The sequence below is a fragment of the Haliotis asinina genome, chromosome 5 (genome assembly GCF_037392515.1).
Source record: "Haliotis asinina isolate JCU_RB_2024 chromosome 5, JCU_Hal_asi_v2, whole genome shotgun sequence".
Taxonomy (NCBI): Eukaryota; Metazoa; Mollusca; class Gastropoda; order Lepetellida; family Haliotidae; genus Haliotis; species Haliotis asinina.
Window position 1 is genome coordinate 9167269 of NC_090284.1, and position 20720 is coordinate 9187988.

The window sequence follows — 20720 nt, forward strand, 5'->3', positions numbered from 1 at the left end:
CTTGAAGTAAAACTGAACCCAAACCAACTGGACTAGCATCACAAACCAGAATAGTTGGAGCATCAACATCATAGAAAGCTAAACATGTGGCTTTACTAATAGCCTTCTTCAAAGATACAAATGCTGACTGACAAACATCATTCCATCTCCATTTCACTCCAGTTCTAGTGAGAAGACGTAATGGTTCACACAGATCTGCAAAACTAGGAATAAACTTCATCAAGTAATTGCACACTCCTAAAAATGAACGTAACTCAGAAACATTTTCTGGAGGATTAGCTAATTCAACAGCTGACACCTTCTTTGGATTAGGTCTGACACCTTCAGAAGAAACCACATGTCCTAAAACCTCTATCTCTGTCATACCAAGTTTACACTTGTCCTTGTTGAGCTTTAAATTGTACTCTCTACATCTTTTAAAAAGTTTTCTGAGCAAATTTTCAAGTTCTTCAAGAGAATCTGCATAACAAATCAAGTCATCAATATATTTCTCCAAACCTGTAATATCATGGAAAACATAGTTCATAGCATTTTCATATGCTTCAGAAGCTGAATTCAAGCCAAAAGGGAGTCTTTTGAATCTAAAGATACCTCTGTGTGTAACAAAACTTGTCAAATCTATAGATTCTTCTGCCAATAAAATCTGCCAAAATCCCCGTTTACAATCAAGCTTGGCAAAGTAGCGTGCTGATCTCATAGCATAGAGTGTATCATCTACAGTAGGAATAGGAAACTTCTCACGAACAACAGCCTTGTTGACCTCACGTAAATCACAACAAACTCTAATCTCAGAAGTATTTGGTTTCTGAACACAATGTATATTTGAAACCCAAGGTGTAGCATGATGAACTTCTTCAATGATATCATCATCAATCATTCTATCTAACTCAGAACTGACTGCTTCCACCATAGAATAGGGTAACCTACGAAGCGGTTGTGTAACCGGTGGGACTGATTCATTAACCTTGATTGTATGAGTAAAATCTTTAATTTGACCCAAGCCATCAAATACATCTGAAAATTCATCAAAAAGATGATCTAGATTTGTTGAAGAACTAACCTTGTTTACGTTGATCTGAAGCAAAGACAACTCAAGACTAGACTTCCTTCCAAGCAAAGATACCTCATCACCAGACATGACATAAATCTTATCTTCAACTTGATTATCACCAACTTTCAGAAGAACATCAAAATAACCAAGACATTCCATAGGCTGCTTCTGACCATAAGTTTTAAAATGTTTAGCTGTAGGAGAAAGTGGGAAATGTTTGAAATATCTATCATAAGTCACCTCTGAAATTATGTTCCTATATGAACCTGAATCTAAGAACATCTCCAAATCTCTACCATTTACATTCACAGAAGTACAGAGATCTGAATCAAAGTAATACACAAACTCAGCATCTTCTGAAAATGAATCTGATTCAGATGTTTCATCAATCAATACTGCATTCAATTTCTGCTTATCATTCTGTTGCTGAAATTTAACCTTACCACCTTTCTTTTTCTTTTAACAGCCTTCTGCTTTGAATGAGCTTGCTTATCAATATCTAACTTACCTAACTGAAACCTTGATGTATAACTAGACCTACTACCTGGAGTTGAACTACCAGCTGACTGTTTTGCTTTACATACTCTAGCCAGATGACCCTTCTTTTTACAGAACAGACAGTTGGCATTAATAGCATCACATTCAGAAGCCTTGTGATCTGAAAAACCACATCTGTAACACCGGCTATAAGACTGATTACCAGACTGAGTAAAGCTAACATCAACTTTGTTAACATTCCCTCTATTGGTGAAGGCCGTGTGGGATTAGTTAAACAAAGAAACCTAGTCGACCATGCCTCATAATCCTCTTACTCCGTAAATAAACAACGCACCTGATCTGTCGAAAATTGAAATTTTGTAAATTCGATGTTTCGGCCAATATGTAAGGAGGTAACCCGACGTTAACACTATGGCGTTAACACACCGGACAAAAGGTAAAAAAAATACGTTAACAGTACATGCTTTAATGTGGCCACTATGAACGAGGTAGACTATCTGATCAACACAGCTTATTATGGAAATATCTTGTGTCTGAAAGTGGTCCTTGACACGCTGAAACTTTCTGTCTTCTTTACTGTGGCCACTTTGTTACAATATGCAGTTTATAATGCTCGCAGATTCTTGATTCACGATGATGCCAACTTTCTCGATTACTGTTCGTGCGACGACTATCATTCAGGAATTGGTTCCACAGCTCCTTCTTTCACCGATGTCTTTGTGTATGTGTTCTCCCTCGTTAATTAGAGTAGAGCCGAGTCTTCTATTCTTAGCCTCAAGTTCTCCTAGGCAGTCGACACTCACACTCCTCTGCTTCTCGACAGTCCAGTTGTGTATTCGATCTAACAGTTGACAGTCCGGGTGTGAACCAAAAGAGGATACTAACATTCGGAGCGGTGGATCACAATGCTACACCGCATTTACCATAACGAATGCTTAAATCTCACTTTATGTAAATATAGCATCAAAACAAACTGAAATAATGTATTTTATTAACATGGTACTGCCTATAGTCGATTCGAATCACTGCTTCACGGTTCACTGACTGCCATGGATGCTTGCTTTTCCCACGGGGGGGGACTGATATATTCTCCCTCGAAAGGTCACGTGAAGCAATCAGAAACGGACATTCTTAAATGGAGTAGGATAAATGTGCCCTCTACGTACTTATAAACCTTGAACGCGCAGTTTCATTTCACCAGTTATGTACAAATATTGGTCTAGAATAATTTTATTTTTCAAAACCTTTAGTCTTAAATATGTATTGATGCAAGGGCTCCATATATGTTCTTGTTCATGTCCCTCTCGTCAAGCGTCAGAATAAACTTACAGTTATCAAAGCAGACTCACTCGCTGGGCCACTAGCAGTAAAAAACACAACAAAAACAAATAAATCAATAAATCTAAACAAATAAATGAAACACTAAAACCACCAAAATATGCATTAGTGAACAGGGTGTCCTCCCATTTTATGTATTTTTTGATCGATGGGTACAGAAAATTAATTAGGTGATGTGGGTATGTCATGCCTGGTTGATTTCTCAGGATTAGGTGAATTGGGTATGGGAGAGTTCATATACTATGACCAGAGGGGATTTAGCGACCGTATTGGAGTGACAGAATGACAAAACTCAGTGGTAGATTAATGAGTGTCTTTTTTATGCATTATGAAAATGTAATGGTAAATTATGACAAAATGCCCAATACCCGTCCAGCATGTCATACATATATGCATCATAAAATGATAATTTATCAACTGAATAATACCTAAAAAATTACTTTTATGATATGTATAACATCACATTTTAGTTGAAAGTTGCATGCGTTGAGCTTGTTAGATGTTTTAAAGATTAATGGAAAAGGCAGAGAAGGACACCCGAACCTGGGAACCTGGCCTGTTCCAGTGAGACGCCACGGTTCAGTGGTTACAAATATTCGGCCTTCTGTGCTCTCTGCTTATGGTGATGTACTAGGTGGGTGTACTACGTCAACAGGCAGCTGTGCAGTTAAGCTGGTGTATCATTTATTCTTTCATTCATTCACATATACATCTTGCTCTTAATTCGTATTATAATTCATTCATTCATTCATTCATTCATTCATTGTAAGATTTCGACTGATACAGTAAACTGGCTGAAGTACCTTTAAACGCAGCCGAAGTTGCGCTGGAAACGAACCAAGTCACTGTGTGTGCTGGAGCATGACGAGGAACATGTTAATTGGTACAAATGGTAAAGAAAGCAAGCGAGTGACCTATCACTGTTGTAGATTATTACTGGTCTGACAAATAGGAGAATACACCATAAAACCTCGGTCGAAGAAAACCTGGGACGGGCAGACGAGAATTACTAAAAGTGGATCCCACAATATTAAAACGAGTTGTTTACTTAATTATCCAGTTGGGGATCCTTAATTACTTATTTCTTCTGAAGGAGCACGGACTATATATTCTATATTTAAGTGGTTATTGGCGAATGTCAGTGGGGTTGACAAGACATATTTCAAAACAGCTTAAAGATCTCACAACGCTGTTTATTAATGTGTGCCAGCATAGGCTTTCTGTCACTGGAGTAAGGACTTTCACAAATAACTTCAATTTCATAGCTCTGCGGTCAGGACCGATGACGATCTGGAGTAGAACAGGGCTTCAGCAAGCAATGCTTGCCATAAAAGGTGACTATGCTTGTCGTAAGAGGCGAGTAAGGGGATCGGGTGGTCAGACTCCCTAACTTGATTGCCACATTGTCATCGGTTCCCGATTGTGCAGGTCGATGGTCATGCTGTTGATCACTGGACTGGATTGATTATCTACAAACCGTGGCCACATTGCGGGAATATTGCTGAGTGCAACATAGAACTAAACTCACTAAATTAAACTGAAATTATTTGTCATTATAATTTCATCTGAATTTTAACCATATGCTTGCAAAAAATAGAAAACAAGCAAATGAAAATATTTTTGTCCACAAGCGAGATTAGTCGAATTAAGACCGGAGTGATACTTATAAACACACTTTCATTCATCTACAACCTCTAACACAATAAAAAAAACCTATGTATTTGAAGTGGAAGTGCAGATTCTTGCAGTTAGCGGAATTAAGTCAAAATGAATTTTGTGTCATGATACTTATGAATATATCCTCATTCATTTACAACCTCCAAACCACAGGAAAAGATGTATTTTGAGTAAAAGTAATTATTCTCGGATATTTTTTAAAATCCCCCTGAATTCGTAAAATTAAATCAGATCAGTTGAATTTTGTGTCATGATACTCGTAAAGCCACTTTCATTCATTTACATCCTTCAAAACATTGGAAAAGATGTATTTGGAGTTAAAGGAAATAGTCTCGCTCTAAATTAGCAGAATTAAGTCAAAATGAGTTGGATGTCGTGTCATGATACTTATAAATATGCTTGCATTCATTTACAAACTGCAAAACATATAAAAAGATCTATTTTGAGTGAAAAAAATATTTTCTCGCCCATGGGCCAAAATGGTTTTCGCCCATGGGCGAGAGTTTTTAAAATCGCTCTCAATTAGCGGAATTAAGTCAAATGAGTTAAAATTTCTGTCATGATGCTCATAAATGTACTTTCATTCATTTACATCCTCCAAAACACGTGAAAAGATATATTTGGGGTAAAAGGCAGTGTTCTCGTCCCTGGGCCAAAATGTTTTTCACCCATGGGCGAGATTTTTAAAAATCGCTCTAAATTAGAGGAATTAAGTCAAAATAAGTTGAAATTTGTATTATGATACTTATGAACATATTTTCACTCATTTACAACCCCCAAAACATACAAAAAGATGTAATTTGAGTAAAAGTGAATATTCTCACCCATGGGCCAAAAGATATTTTAAATCGCTCTAAATTATCAGAATTAAGTCACAATAAGCTGATTTTCGTGTCACGACACTAATAAATACACTTACATTTATTTACAAACTGCAAAACATGGGAAAAACATGCGTTTTCAATGAAAGTAAATATTCTCGTCCATGGGCCAATATGTTTTTCACCCATGGGCGAGATTTTTTTAAATCGCTGTCAGTTAGCGGAGTCAAGTCAAATCGAGCTGAAATTTGAGTCATGATACTTATTAACATTTTTTCATTCATTTTCAACCCCCAAAACATTTATTCTGGACGAAATTAAACGCTCTCGCCCATGGGCCTGCCCATGGGCCGCTGTTCGCCCATGGGCGAGCGAGTTTAAATTTCGAGTTTTCGAAAAAATAATTTTTCATTTTTTCATCCTTAGCACATATTCATAATAGCTGCATGTTTATTTGTGCCAAATCTCTTGTAAGAGAGTGGCCACAGTGCGGATACTTTCTGGACTATTGTGAGTCCAGAATTAAATTGTGACGTGTTAGATGTTTTTGACCTATAATGTGAAACTAGCAGTGAAAATTGTTTCAACAGATTACCCAGTGGCATCCAAGATGGAGGACGCGACCAAACGCATGCAAGACAGCTGTCGACGTGAGATACTACGCAAATCATTGTACATACAAAGACTGCATGTATCTATCGCTTGAACGTCTTGTAAGTGGTTGTAGTAGCATATACGAAGAACAAGCGTGTTGATATTAACACAATGTCTAATTTACACGACAACAATTTGCCAATTGTTCCACGGTTTCCTAACTTTCTGTTCTTTCCTGTCTATATTGTGTGAAGAATGTAAAATTGGTATTTATGTAAATACGATGGAGAGAGCGTTCTAAGTGGTACCCTTGCACCCAATGTAGTTCTCATAAATAAAATGTGTTCAAACAACACATTACCAGAGACAGTGTTGACACCCAGTGTTCGTAAATATGGTTCAGCATGCTCTGCACTAACAGTATCACCACTGCAAATAACATTTGCGAAAAGGAGCAAAAGTTTGTTTGTGGGCGGACACCCTACCGCAATACTTGCGCTATTCGAGAACGGTGTGTAAACTGATCAGAAAATCATGTGAATGCCGCGAAGATCCAGCATAAAGATAAAACACGACTCGTAAACACGACTGTAAATAAAAGTGACAAAACCCTTTTCCACATCTATACGAAATCTCGAGTCTACAATGCTGTGGCTCTGTCGTGTATAAATTTGTTTCAGCAGCATTGCAGCTGCACGATGCTGCTTATATACAACTGCAGACCAGACTGTCGGGTGATTGTCACCATGCGATACGATCACAAAGCATGTGTATATTGATCACTATGATATTGTGTTGATACCAAGTCTTTGCGAAGGTAAGCGTATTCTGCCCCACCGGTGGCACCCGTCATACGTACATGCAAAGTCTAGCCAATTCTTCACATGAAATAATTCGGGAACGTTTGGTACAAGTCAATTGCACACATATTAGATCTGAAAACGTTTGTAGACTATTAAAAAATATTTATTCGTAATCGAGTGTTATCGAGATGACCCTTAAAGCACGAATAAACTCAATTTTTGGGTACTCATTTTATCACTGCATATGAACGACTTCTGGTTAGTCACGGAACACCATTCTGTTTTTAGAAAAACATGTGGCTAATTAATACCAAGCGCTTAAAAGTTGCTAAAAAGCCGTCTCCTTCTCTCTCTCCCGCAAACGAAACCACAGACAGGTTACGTGACTCTGTCGCCAGAGCCCTGAGGTCATAGAATAAACGATTTTCAGTTAGTTGTATAGAAGGTGTGTAGGAAGCTCGTCATTTTGCTGATTTCTCGACGACACCAAAGACATGCCGAATTGTTGTGTTGTCGTCAATTGCTCCTTGGGGTCGGGTGATGGTGTCACAGATTTCCACCGGACCCCGTAGTTAAATTGGTTGTTTGTGTGTGCGAAGCGAGAGTTGTGGAAGCCTGTGGTATATACTAAATCGGATGGTTCGCCCCCTACAACGCTTCCAGAATAGAAAATGGAGTTCAAGTTTCATCGAGTTTATAAAATCAAGACTGCTTACTACACATTGCTGACCAAAAGGATTTTGCATGAATACAACGCTTTCTTCCTCGGAAGCGAGGTTGTGGTCAAAGTGACAATATTATCGTAAGTAATATTATAGTGACCTTGGCCTCGCTTCCAAGTGTGAAATTGTTATGTTATAAACAATGTCATGTCAAATCCTAATGTCCATCAATAAAATACATATTTTACTATCAACGAAAAGTAATTTTGCTTTTGTAAGTCGGTGAAAACAAACTTAAATAGCATTTATACTCAGACAGGGCGCCGACATTTTTGAAAATCGTGAATTCACGAGCTAAAGTCCGTTAGAATTAATGAGATTATGGTTTGTTTTCATCAAGTTAGAAAATCAAAAGTACTTTCTACAAGTAGTTAAATATGTATTTGAATCATGGCCAAAAGGATTTTGCATGACACAACTTGTAACATAACGACTTCTTCCACGGAAGCAAGGTTGGGGGTCGAAGTGACATTAACATTGCAAGTAATATTATATTGACCTCCACCTCGCTTCCAAGAGTGAAAGTGTTATGTTACAAGCAATGTCATGCAAAATCCTATTGTCCATCAATAAAATGCATATTTTACTACCAGAAGAAAGTAATTTTGATTTTGTAAATCGGTGAAAACAAACACAGTTTTAACTTAAATAGCATTCATTCTCAGACAGGGCGCCGACATTTTTGAAAATCGTGAAGTCACGGACTAAAGTCCATTTGAATTAATGAGATCATGGGTTTTTTTTCATCAAGTTAGAAAATCAAACGTACTTTCTACTAGTAGTTGAATATGTATTTGAATCATGACCAAAAGGAGTTTGCATGACACAACCTGTAAGATAACATAAGGTAGATCGGGGGTCAAAGTGACAAAACTGCGCGATAAATTTCTTCACTTGCTACATTTACTTGGTTTGTATCGTTCACTCACCAGTATGTAGACACTTGTCAATATACGTCTTTATATTTAGTCTCATAATCCTAATTACTTAATAATCATACTTGTATGCATTTTAAAACTTAATAAAAAAAGCGATCTGCGAATGTATAACAGGAATGTAATACATAGACATGTTATAGTTTGCCTTTATGAATCATAATTCGCACGCACGCCCTAGTGTATGTCGTCTGTATCATTTCATTTCACGACGAAAACAATGATTCCGTTGAAAGCAATAAAAACAAAATGCAAATATTAAAATCAAAACAAATTAGGGTTATAGGTGCAATGTCAGGCTATTTCGTTCTTCGAGGAAAGTATCCATCAATATCCACAAAAACGAGTGATCTATAATTCATCTGCAGATTCCCTTTTTGCATAATGTGCGTCATTCTTTTAGTAAAGTAATTTTGTTAGCAAATAATGAGCAGTCAGTCAATGCATTGGCGGTTAATCCTTTGAAAAGAAGGGTGTTGTTTTTACATTGACACATACACGACAGAGTGTATTCAGTGTAGATTAGTAAATGTACATGCATAAACACTACCTTTTGACAAATCCCCCATTTAAATCCCCATAAAACTAATTAATCACTCAGCGTGTTATCGGTTAATCCTTTGATTACAAAAGAAATGCCAAATGGGGGCCTTTGTCGGGTAATCTATGTGGTGTTACCACTAATTATACCTGTCATAAATTCATTAACTGAGCATCAAGAGAATGATGACAAATAACGTGTAGGTTTATACCACCTAACACGGATTACAACCTAGCGACACCAAGTGATTTTGACTGAATCGTCTATGAAAACAAGGTTTGTAACTCGGAAACTAGAAAAGCAGGAGACAAAACTAAATGATAGAAGATTGTGAGAACATATAGATTTCATTTTTCACAACAGCTTTCGCGATTCCAGGTTTGTACAAACCTGTAAACGAAATAGTTTACCCTCTGAAATGTAGATGAATTCTGCATAGACCTTCATATCTATCCCTACAATTACGTCACGGAGCCGGGTCGCCCTGTTGGCTAAAATTTCGTTTGCGACTGAAATTGTGCACTGTTGTCAAAAAGGTCGATTTAAGGTAATGAAAGATCGAACTGAGCAGTTTTAATGACGGGGTTTCATTTATAACGATGTCAATGAGTCATTTATGCATTTGCACCCCCTAGAGTGATCTTAAGAGTGAGTGAGGTAAAATTTAACGTCACCTCGTCAATATTCCAGCCATATCGTGACGAGAACAACTAACATTATACTAGAAATCAATAAAATTAGAAATTAAAAACCGGTTGACGAAGAACAGTAAAACCCCTACTGTATCACAGGTATCTATTTAACACTAGTAATTAAATCTAAAACAGATTAACTAGAATTGCAATGAAAAATGGAAAACTATACATCACCAACAACTGAAGATAGATCAACATACTGGGTACCAGGGGGACTTACAATACATTTGCTTCCTGGACAGACCCTAGCTGGATTCCCTCCAGCCTCCAACGCACTTAAGGCAAGTCTAGTCAAACATTTAAAAGCCAAATATTCTACGATTTGAATTTACCTTGAATGTTTTGGGGCCTACATACCCTCTTAGGAGGGCAATATTTTAAAGCACTTTAACCCCCATGAGGATACAGTCACTAACAATCTGAGTTATTATTTCAAACTTTCAATCTTAAAATATTTTTCTGTTTACAAATCACTAAACAAATCTAATTCTTCTTAATATGCAATAACTAAATGAGAACTGATACTATTTAAAATACCATTATGGCCCTTAAGAGATGGCCACCTGTGCTATGATAGAATGCCAGCCGATATTGTTCGATATCTTACGTCACACATAAATGTCGCTCACCGGTAATTTTTAATGTACCCCACTTAAAAGCTAGGTACATTGCAATGAACCCCGCTGCCAGTACCGATGTATTGCACATGCAAATCGACGGAAGGGTCTGCAAAAACTACCGATGGCTGCGAAAATGTTCAAACGTCATCCCTGTGAATATTAGGAAGGGAATTACACTGCGGCGATTTTACTAACATAATGCATGCGGGGAAAAAATCCAGCAAGATGCAAGATTCGTATTCATACAGGTTGGCTGAAGTGTACAATCCGATACCCATGCTTCAAAAAGTAAAATAAAGACGGGGCCCATGGGTTGGTTGATGTACCCTCCATTTTGAATCGCTTCTTATTGCCAATCCAAACAATCTGGTTCAAAGCAGACGTCTTGAAAATGATGATTCTGAAAATATTTCTAATAAGCATGATTCATAGTGTTAAAACCTGATTTCATAGCTGAGGAGTATTTTTACTGTAATTTATTTTGCACTTTCAAAAGCCACTCGTGTATTCTGTGTAGAGGTGTTGAATGTACCCGTATAGTTTCCACTGTGTCTCTGTGCGTGCAGTACGTCAATTTGCTGTCCAAGAGTTTACTTGCCATTCATGAAGTTGTTGTTTCGGAGCACAAAATATAAAATAAGGTCAAAGAATGAATTTTGCATTTGTGTTCATATTTATTCCAGTGCCTAATAAGGTCACAGGCCTATAGTACCTAACAATTATAATACATACAATTAGACATAGTACGAAAATATAAATAGAATTGTAAAAGTTCACCCAGCTAAGTTGCAGATTTTCATTTTGTATTTCTGTTTTATCTGCATATGGATAAATGAACATAGCTAAACATAGCAGAACGTAACCATTTGCATTTGATAACAAGAAATATAATTTACTTAAATGTAAGTAACACTATGTAAAGAAGCATTGTATTTACGTTGCATGTAATTTGTCCTAAGTGTATAGTCTTACTGTATATGCTCCAACAGTCCTCTGAGCCCAAATGCTCAGCTGCCAAAGCCCCGCACCATCATGGGTGCACATGCACAACTGTCAAAGGGGAAGGTTTCACACATAAAAACAGTTTAATATATATTTTAAGACCATTCAAACACGTATCTACATACTGCTCTCCTAATGTCTCTGAGTTAGTAAGTATTGAATCTGATCTGAATAGTGCAATCGGTAGTCTGTGTTTTTCAGACATCAAGTTTGTTACAAATTGCTGAACTGAATCAAGAAATACCAAAGCGGTTCATGATGAAAGGTTATGCAGTGTGGACTACTCTAGATGCTTATGACTAATCCTTTCGAAATAATTCGATTTTCAGGACATACCTCATAAGTGGTGAAGCAAGCGTAGGCATCAGGAAGTCAGCTAGATATTTTATGGCCCATCACTCAATTTCATCTCTGCATATATAAACTTCACCAAAAGAGTCCTCAGAAAACACTTAAAGTGACAATTAACATAGCAAAGACATAGTCAACGTCTTGGTTACCAAGTTGTGTTGGTATTGCTGGTACGACGAGTGTTGATGCTTACACTTTAACTGTTCTGATAAATCAGTATTTCACACTTCGCTACAGCGATTTTAAACACTGCATCAGCAATAGGTTCGTAGACAGAAGGTGATGGTGATGGGACACCCACGTACAGGAATGTACAGACACATTTCATGAATTTAAACCCAAATTATGGTACACCTGATGGAGTTTTCCATTGTATAATGATTTGGTGTTTGCCCTTGTAATTGGTTGTACTTTACTGGACAGAAACGGAAATCAGTGGGTTCGTTTATGACGATACGGAGTTGAATCTCTTCCTGATTTGCGATGAGCAAAGATCAAGACGCTGGTTGTGAATCTGTGGTGGTAAATATCTGTTTAGGGTTGTGTTTTGTATCTATATGCTTTTTTAGTGCCTGGTCATGTTTTGGTCATGACTTCAACGCTGCCACAAAATGACCATTTCATGTACATGACCCCTATTGCAATACTTTACAACCCACACAACACAGAAGTCTCGCCTAACGTTTGAAGAATTTTTGTGCACAAGAAACCTGGCAAGAGATATCATCTTTATTTTTAGGAACAGCCTTTCCATAACTGTGAGTCTTTACTTCCCATAGGTGTTGTGAATCAGGCAAGACATGCCTCTTGTTCCAATATTTGCGAGGTGGCCTAGTCGTTATAAAGCGTTCACTCGTCACACGGAGGACTTGTGATCGATTCCCCACACGGGCGCTATGTGTGAGCCCCGTCTCTTGAGTCCCTGGCCGTGATGTTTCTGGATTATAGATAACAACGACCTACTACTGAACTCACCCGCTCCAGTACTCGCTCATTAATGAACCTCGGATGTTTTAAATTAACCTGTTTGACTGTCATTTGAAACAGAGCACACGGTAAAAAATTGGGACCAAATCTAGATATCTAAGGATATCTAAGCCAGTGATTCTCATCTCATCAAGATACGTCGGATAAAACTTTCGTTTCCCTAATATCCCTGAGACGTTTTGAACGACATTGTTAAAAAAAGTTCTGTTAGTGTCCGCCGGCCAATGACAATACGACAGAATGCAGGCATAGCGGCACCCTCAGGAAGAGATGCGTGAAAGCAAGAGAAGTAGAAGAATCTGGTTTGATATACTGGCGAATTTGCACTGCTTATCAACGAAAACGATCAATTTTCATAATCTTTCTTGTTCATGACAGGCGGTGGGGTAGCCTAGTGGTTAAAGGATTCGCTCGTCACGCCAAAGACCTGGGTTCGATTCCCCACATGAGTACAATGTGTGAAGCCCATTTTCTGGTGTTCCCCGCCGTGATATTGCTGGAATAATTCTACAACCGGCGTAAAACTAAACTCATTCACTCACTCTTGGTCATGATCAAAGTACTTGTTTCTAGTTTTGTCAAATTATTACATTTTCTCAAATAATGTTTACTCTAGAAAGGACTGTGAACCAAAACATAATTAACCTTACACTAGACGCTTTAGGTTCGTGAGACAAGCCGCACTCCCTCATAAAGCATTTTCAAAAATACTTTTCTGAAACTACCATAAACACAAAGTGACAGGATAAAATCTGTCGTTCGCGTTAGCGTTTGGGATGTTTAATCAAAGAAGAAAACACTAGGCAATCTGAATTAGTCGTAGTTCAGTGTACTGGTCATACTTATTATTTTATTCAATCAGATATTTTTCCTGATATTATTCATATTACTCTCTAACTGTTACAGTCCTCTATTTCAAAAGGAATGCAGATTATGCTATTGAATACTCGCTTTTCTGGCATAAATGTAAGACTTTGCATTTGAAGACAGTCGCTCCTCTTCGAAAGGTTCAGAAGTAGATTTTCTTTTCCAGTTCCATTCTCTCCTTGTTATCAACAAGTTCAGCAAACCGATTCAACTCAAACTGTTTACACGTGACAAACCAACTAACAAACTCCTCTCCAAGTGCTCTAATAAGTTCTGTATCAGCTTGCAAATCCTTTAAAGCCTCATCGAGCGTAGATGGAAGGGGCTCTGCTTCCTTCAAACTCGTACTGGGTGGACATTCTAACTTGTTCTTGACCCCATCCAAGCCGGCAGCAATTGTGGCCGCCATGACAATGTAAGGGTTGCTTCTTCCGCTTGGTATTCTGTTCTCCAGGTAGGTTCCTGAAGGTCCGTGATTCTTGACACGAAGAGAGGCATCTCGGTCCTCAATGCCCCAGAAGATACTTCCTGGAGCCCAAGGCTGGTGAAGTCTCCTGTAACAGTTGATTGTGGGCGAAGTTAAAGCAGTCAACGCCCTGCTGTGTTTGAGGATCCCAGCTATCCACTGTTTGGCAGTTGTTGACAACTTGTCACTCGCCTTTTGGTCATAGAAGGCATTTTCCCCGGTGTCTTTGGACAGCAATGAAAAGTTAAAATGGGCCCCGCATCCATTTTCCTCCAGATCCAGCTTGGAGATAAAAGTAGCCTTTAAGCCATTCAAATCAGCCAACTCCAACAGGCCTTGTTTCAGGTTGAATGTTGCATCTCCCCCTCCTATACCATATTGCGGTTTCATCACAGCTTCAAACATTCCTGGCGCATATTCAGAATGGATTCGGTCCATATCAACGCCTGCTTTGAACAATTCTCCGTCAAACTTGAACAAGAGTGGCCCAGTTTTGTTTTGACTTCTGTGACACATGTAGTCCTTCCCATTGAACAGTGGTTTCATTGTATCCGCACAGAACAAAAAATATTCTATTTCAAACCCAGAATATAACTCAAAACCGAGTTCACCAAGACGTTGGAGTTGTTGCCTTAGAACATACCTGGGACAGGCGACTTGGGGAGAGCTGTCGATCTTCCAGCGCGATTCACACAAAATTTCAGCGACCTTGAACTTCCCATCTCCTCCCCATGGAATCGGCCTAAGAGTATCAAGGTCTGGCACAATCGTCATGTTACCATGGTGATAACATTTCTCGTGGGCTAGTGCAGCTACTTCAGTTTCAAAACCGAATACCAGAGCGCCTGAAAGAACAGATATTACATGTTTAACATTTATGTTGGCTGTTGACTTGCTGCGTTAAGATACTTGATCGTTGTAGTTAACTTAACTAGCATCTATGCATTACGATTCAAACAAAAGATACACTGACCCAAAAAAGAAACGCATAGCTGAAATCTCATTTTTAAAGTAGATTTTTTCGGAAAATATGGAATGGAATGACAATTAATGTAAATATTAAGTGTTTTTATAGTCAATACAACCAAAACAGACAAACAAACACAACCTCTGGTGATTATTCGCCACACCACAGCACCTTGAAAACGCTTTGTATAATCTGCACGTGGGAAAATCTGAAAGCATTATGCACGTGCAAATGCAGGATCTCAATCTTGATTATGATGGCTATAAAAGGGGACAGGTCCTGTTGCGATTCATTCTTCGAATTTCTTTCTATGTGACGCGAAAAATGCCAAGGTTAAATGAAGAAAACAGAAATAGAGCCATTGGACGTCTGGAAGCTGGGGAAAGTCAGTCATCAGTTGCCAGACGTCTGAATGTGAGGCGGAGCACGATTTCCCGTCTCTGGCAACGATACACGCAACACAACTCGACCAGAGATCGTCCAAGGAGTGGGAGACCAAGGGTGACAACTCCAGCACAAGACCGTTACATCCGGGTGCTTCATCTGCGTAATCGGGCCGTCACTGCTACGTATACCGCTGATCACGTTCCTGGGCTGCGTAGAGTCTCTCCACAAACCATCAGGAATCGCCTAAGAGAGCATGGAATTCGACCTATGCGACCTCATGCAGGACCTGTTCTGCATCCCCATCACCGTCGTGCACGTCTTCAGTGGTGCAGGAACGTTCGGGCATGGAACCTATTGAATTGGAGGAGGATCTGGTTCAGCGATGAGTCACGTTTTCTGCTGTACAGACATGATGGAAGGATGCGTGTTTACAGACGTCGAAATGAGAGATATGCTCGACAGTGCGTTCGTGAGGTCAACAGACACGGTGGTGGAGGTGTAATGATGTGGGGAGGCATATCTATGAACGGCAGGACACAGTTGGTGCATGTGCAAGGGAATCTCAATGCTGTACGCTACCGGGATGAAATTCTGAACCGTCATGTTGTTCCTACAATTGACGCTAGAAGGGAAATTTTCCAGCACGACAATGCAAGACCGCACACAGCACGCATTACCACGGATTTCCTTGCCAACAACAACATTACAGTTCTTCCATGGCCCTCAAAATCGCCGGATTTGAACCCAATTGAACATTTATGGGACCAATTGGGTAAACGGTTACGACGTCGACAGCCGCAGCCACAGACACGTCTACAGTTGGTGAATGCGTTGCGAGATGAGTGGAGAAGAATCCCACAAAGGCGGATACGACGTCTTATACAGTCAATGCCCAGGCGATGCAGAGCAGTGATTGATGCCCGTGGTGGTCACACCAGATACTGACTTTCTCACTATGCCATGGAAAATAGAGACGCTTAATACCACTGTGAATGATTGTATATGTCTTGACACACATTTGTTAATACCCGTGTGAATTATCATTGCTCAAGTTCCATTACTTTTTGTGCAATTTAAGTTAATAAATCATCTCTCATAACATTGGATTTTCACCTATGCGTTTCTTTTTTGGGCCAGTGTACCTTCAGCAATGACCCGTGAAACATTTTTAAAGTTATGCTGTTCAGTTTGCTGTAAGTTTAATTTTCTGAAAATGCGTCTGAGCCCAACCTGTGCCATCAAAAAAGAAACTCACATTCTTTCAGTTCTTTCATAGAAAGCTATCATTATTCCTTCCGGTGTATGTTGTGTATGTAAAAATTTCTTTCTGGAGACTTTTAAACTCATTTAACTAAGCACTTTATCCATATTTACGGCCCAGATTATGTCTAAACTGAAGATGCATACTACAAAAACGTATAGTCCTCAAAATGAAATATGCTTACATTTGTTGAACCTCAAATATCTAAACCTCTCTATCACAGTCAGAAAACCTGGCAATGTCTTTCAGTATGTTGTTTTGATTTGGTCTTCTACTTCCATTTTGAATTATCACCTGTCCTTGGTGATTTGTCCACAGTTTGGCTGTGGAATGTTTTAGGTATATTGTACTAAACTATCTTAGTAAGTAGAAAACACTAGGTATTGATCCTCTGGCTATTGAGTTATCATCGTCACAATGTCACAAACTTCATGCATTTGGGCTACATTTGACCACAATCGCCAGCAGCTGACAAGTTGATATAAATCCAGCTAGGGTAAATGGAGGTAGCAAAGGCACTGTAAGTCTCCATGGTGCCTAGTACGGTGATCTACCTTCAATTGTTGGCAATCTAGGCGAGCCAGTTTTTACATTGTACTTTGTTTTCATATTATATTTAATTTATATTATATTACACACATCTTTTAATGTCAAATATGTTCTCGCCAGGATATGGATGAAATATTGCCGATGTGACGTTACATATTAACTCACTCACTCACAAAGTTCATGTTTGGCGATGGCTATGACCTAAACCCCTCTTGCTTTCCATGGACGATAGGAGACGTTCCTTGTCGCATTTTTTGTGTGCGACTGTATTCACGTTTCTGTTGCCATCGACATAAGCATCCATGTTCGAATAGACATAGGTGTATGGCTCTTCGAATTAGTCATCAGTCATCAAATCTCTCAGTACATCAAAGGCTGCACAAGTGACATGTTTGACGTTGATGACTACACTGGTTTACTTACAGTCGCGGCTATTTTCATACATCTAGATCGAGGTACTAGCCCCATATCTCCTGAAAACAGTTTCACATTGTACAGTATGTATGTACCTAGAGGCTGAATTAATGATACCACACTTAACTACACTCAACCTTTGAGTCTACATGCAACAGAGCACATAGTCGTCATATGCTATCTCTCTTTGCACATGTGTGCTCGGGAAGTCCTTCTTAAGGGACCAGTTTTTTTAACCATTCTGTTACGCTGTTGGTTTCTTGATGCATCACAGTACCAATCATCCCCGACACTGTCCATCAACAGAAACAAAGAAGACCGTAATCCGTGATGACAAATCAAGCAGACGATGCAGGATGTAAACTAAAGGGAGATAACTCTGTCACGACTACTACAGACATGAAAAAAACCACAATGAAAACTATTCACTTGAAATTTAATACCAAATCCCAAGACACCGAAATTGAATTTTAATTATCCATAAACATAATATTTTGTTTGGTTAACATTTACGGTCAAAAATTGAAGTTACAATGTTGATATAAAAATATCGAGGTGGCAGGAGAAAGGTCACTTGCACTCGAGCAGCTGATTTAAACGAGGTAGGGGCATTATGACTTCTCTGTCGTTGAATAACCTTATGTGGTTACACGCGTTGAGTACCTTTCAACTGGTTAAACAACACCTGTTTCAAATAACAAAAGTTATCTCACAAAGATATCAGAACACGTATGTAATATTCTAGAAACCGCATATCGTACTTGTAACTCTCGTGGGATCCGTGGGATCTTAGCGCACTGTTGCATTTGTGTTATAGGAGAAGTGGTGGCTGATTTAGTAAATGTGGCGGTTTGAGAAATACCCCAACATTGGGAAAGATTTTTCGGGGTCAATTATTACTGGCTGATAGCCATTCGGAAAGCTAGTGTATAATTCTCAGTACGGACGGTGTTGTGTATAAGGTGTGTAACGTATTATGAATATGGGGATAAATCTGTGTGTCTGTTCAAGTAAATCAGTGTGACTAAGTGAGTTGATACGTCGGTACGAAGGAGTCGGTGTGTCTGAGTGAGTCCGTATGTCTGTTTGAGGTGGTTCATAGATCTGTATGGGCAAGTTGGGGTGGCTAACTGAGACAGTAGGTGTGTATACCTGAGTGTACTGGCATATCTGTTAATGAGATCGGAGTGTTATTCTGGTGAGTCAGTGTGTCTGTCAGAGTGAGTTGGTGGGTAAAGTGAGTCAGAGTGTGAGGGTGTCAACGTCTGTTAGTAAGTCGATGAGTAAGTTCGCGTGTGTTGGTGTGACTGAATGACTCAGTATATCTCTTTGAGCAAGTCTTGTATCTGTCTGAGTGAGTTGGTGTGTCTGCTTGTGTAAGTTGGCGTGTTATTTTGAGTGTGAAGTATTCATTTAAAATGAGCAGATGTGTATGCTCGATGCTTGGGTGAATTAATGCTTTTTTTAATGTGAAATAATGTTTTAACTGCGGTGTCTATTAGGCTCTATGGGGCCCGGTTGTTACATGTGTCTTATGCCTGTATGTAATATGAAACGACATGACACGGAAATAAACTATTCTTCTCTGTGTGAGAGGAAAGTGGCTATGTCTCCTGTGTCCCGGCTAACTATATACTTCCACATGAAAAGACGTTTGTTTGTCGATACTACATACCTAAACATATAATTATGTGTGAAGGTGTGTATCATAAACATAAATCGCCAAGGTGAAGTGAACAACTCATATGTGATGTAAGTTATGCATGCTCGCTGTGATCTGTAGCAAATGAAGAAGGAGAGCTGGTTTCAGTGTCCTACAAAGATATGAAACTACCTTGAAAGAATCTCTGTGTGTGTGTGTGAGCGTGAGTGAGTGAGTGAGTGTATGAGTGAGTGAACGAGTGTGTGTGTGAGTGAGTGTGAGTGTGTGTGTGTGTGAGTGAGTGTGTGTGAGTGTGTATGTGTCTGTGTGGGCGTGAGTGAGCGAGTGAGTGTGCGTGTGAGTGTGTGTGTTTGAGAGTGCGTGTATGAGTGTATGTGTGTGTGTTTGAGAGTTAGTGAGAGTGTGTGTGTGAGTGTGTGAGTGTGTGAGTGTGTGTGTGTGTGTGTGTGTGTGTGTGTGTGTGTGTGTGTGTGTGTGTGTGTGTGTGTGTGTGTGTGTGTGTGTGTGTGTGTGTGTGTGTGTGTGCTCCAGCTCTGCGATAGTACTCATTTAGTATCGTTTAGTTCAAATATAGGAATTGTATTATGTGAAACCTAAATGCCTGTGGGAGATTTCAGTTGATTCAGTTTCAGGGGATGTACTTAAAACATCAAACGTTGCGATGTTTTCACGCTAATTGGGATGTTCTTTCCAATCACTGTCGCACAACAGACGTATTTACAATCTAAACGTTCTGCAGTCAGGATAATATATATTAATGACAAACTGCGGTTTTCGCCGTGATTTGTAGCCGTTTTTGACAAGTCGAGGTCCTGTTATGTCCAAATGGTGACGTTTGTGGTCCGTTTTACCCTCAACGCATACACATACATGAATACGTCTGAATACGGAAACGCCTATGAAAAAAGGAAGATTTGTTTATACAAAAGGAGATTTCATTTGTAGAAGCTGCACAGACATTGTTTCAATGCAAATACACGAATGTGACGTAAAGATCACATTACGAATAGCTTACCCTCAAACATGTCAAGTCCTTCTTCCATATACTTTGCAGCGTTGCGACTTGGAACTACTTGACCACGACTTATTCCATTGATGTCACAAATAGCAAATCTGATATAGTCATAGTGAGCTATCTCCGACAAGACCCTCTCCAGCTTCGACATGTTGACGCGGAGGTGCTTGCAATCAAACAGTCATGTCGGGCGGCTGTACCCTTGTCAAGACGAGGCTGCTCTGACAAAAGAAATAGCCTAACTTCCTGTCCGCTGAGGGGTGATTGTACCTGTTTTTGTTGCTAATGATCATAGGGGGTGGGGAATGCCACGCATTATCTTCGGGATGGGGGTGGGGGTTAATATTGAACACATGTATATTTTTTAATATATCATTATTTAGAAATTATGCTAAGTAATTATGTGAAAGGGTGCAATTTTTTGTACAGGGCATGCAGCGGGCGGCGGGGAGAGTCCTACGCCTGCACCCCCTATCCCGGCCATAAATTATGATGA

The 20720-nt window shown here is 39.3% G+C and overlaps 1 protein-coding gene across 1 annotated transcript; it reads right to left on the minus strand.

Annotated features, from left to right (window-relative positions):
• Positions 1 to 13644: 13644 nt before the first annotated feature.
• On the minus strand, positions 13645 to 20375 carry LOC137284640 (lengsin-like). The gene is made up of 2 exons (XM_067816531.1): positions 20225 to 20375; positions 13645 to 14813 (listed from the first exon to the last, which is right to left on the minus strand). The coding sequence occupies exons 1-2, from the start codon at positions 20373 to 20375 to the stop codon at positions 13645 to 13647; spliced, it is 1320 nt and encodes a 439-aa protein (XP_067672632.1).
• Positions 20376 to 20720: the final 345 nt, after the last annotated feature.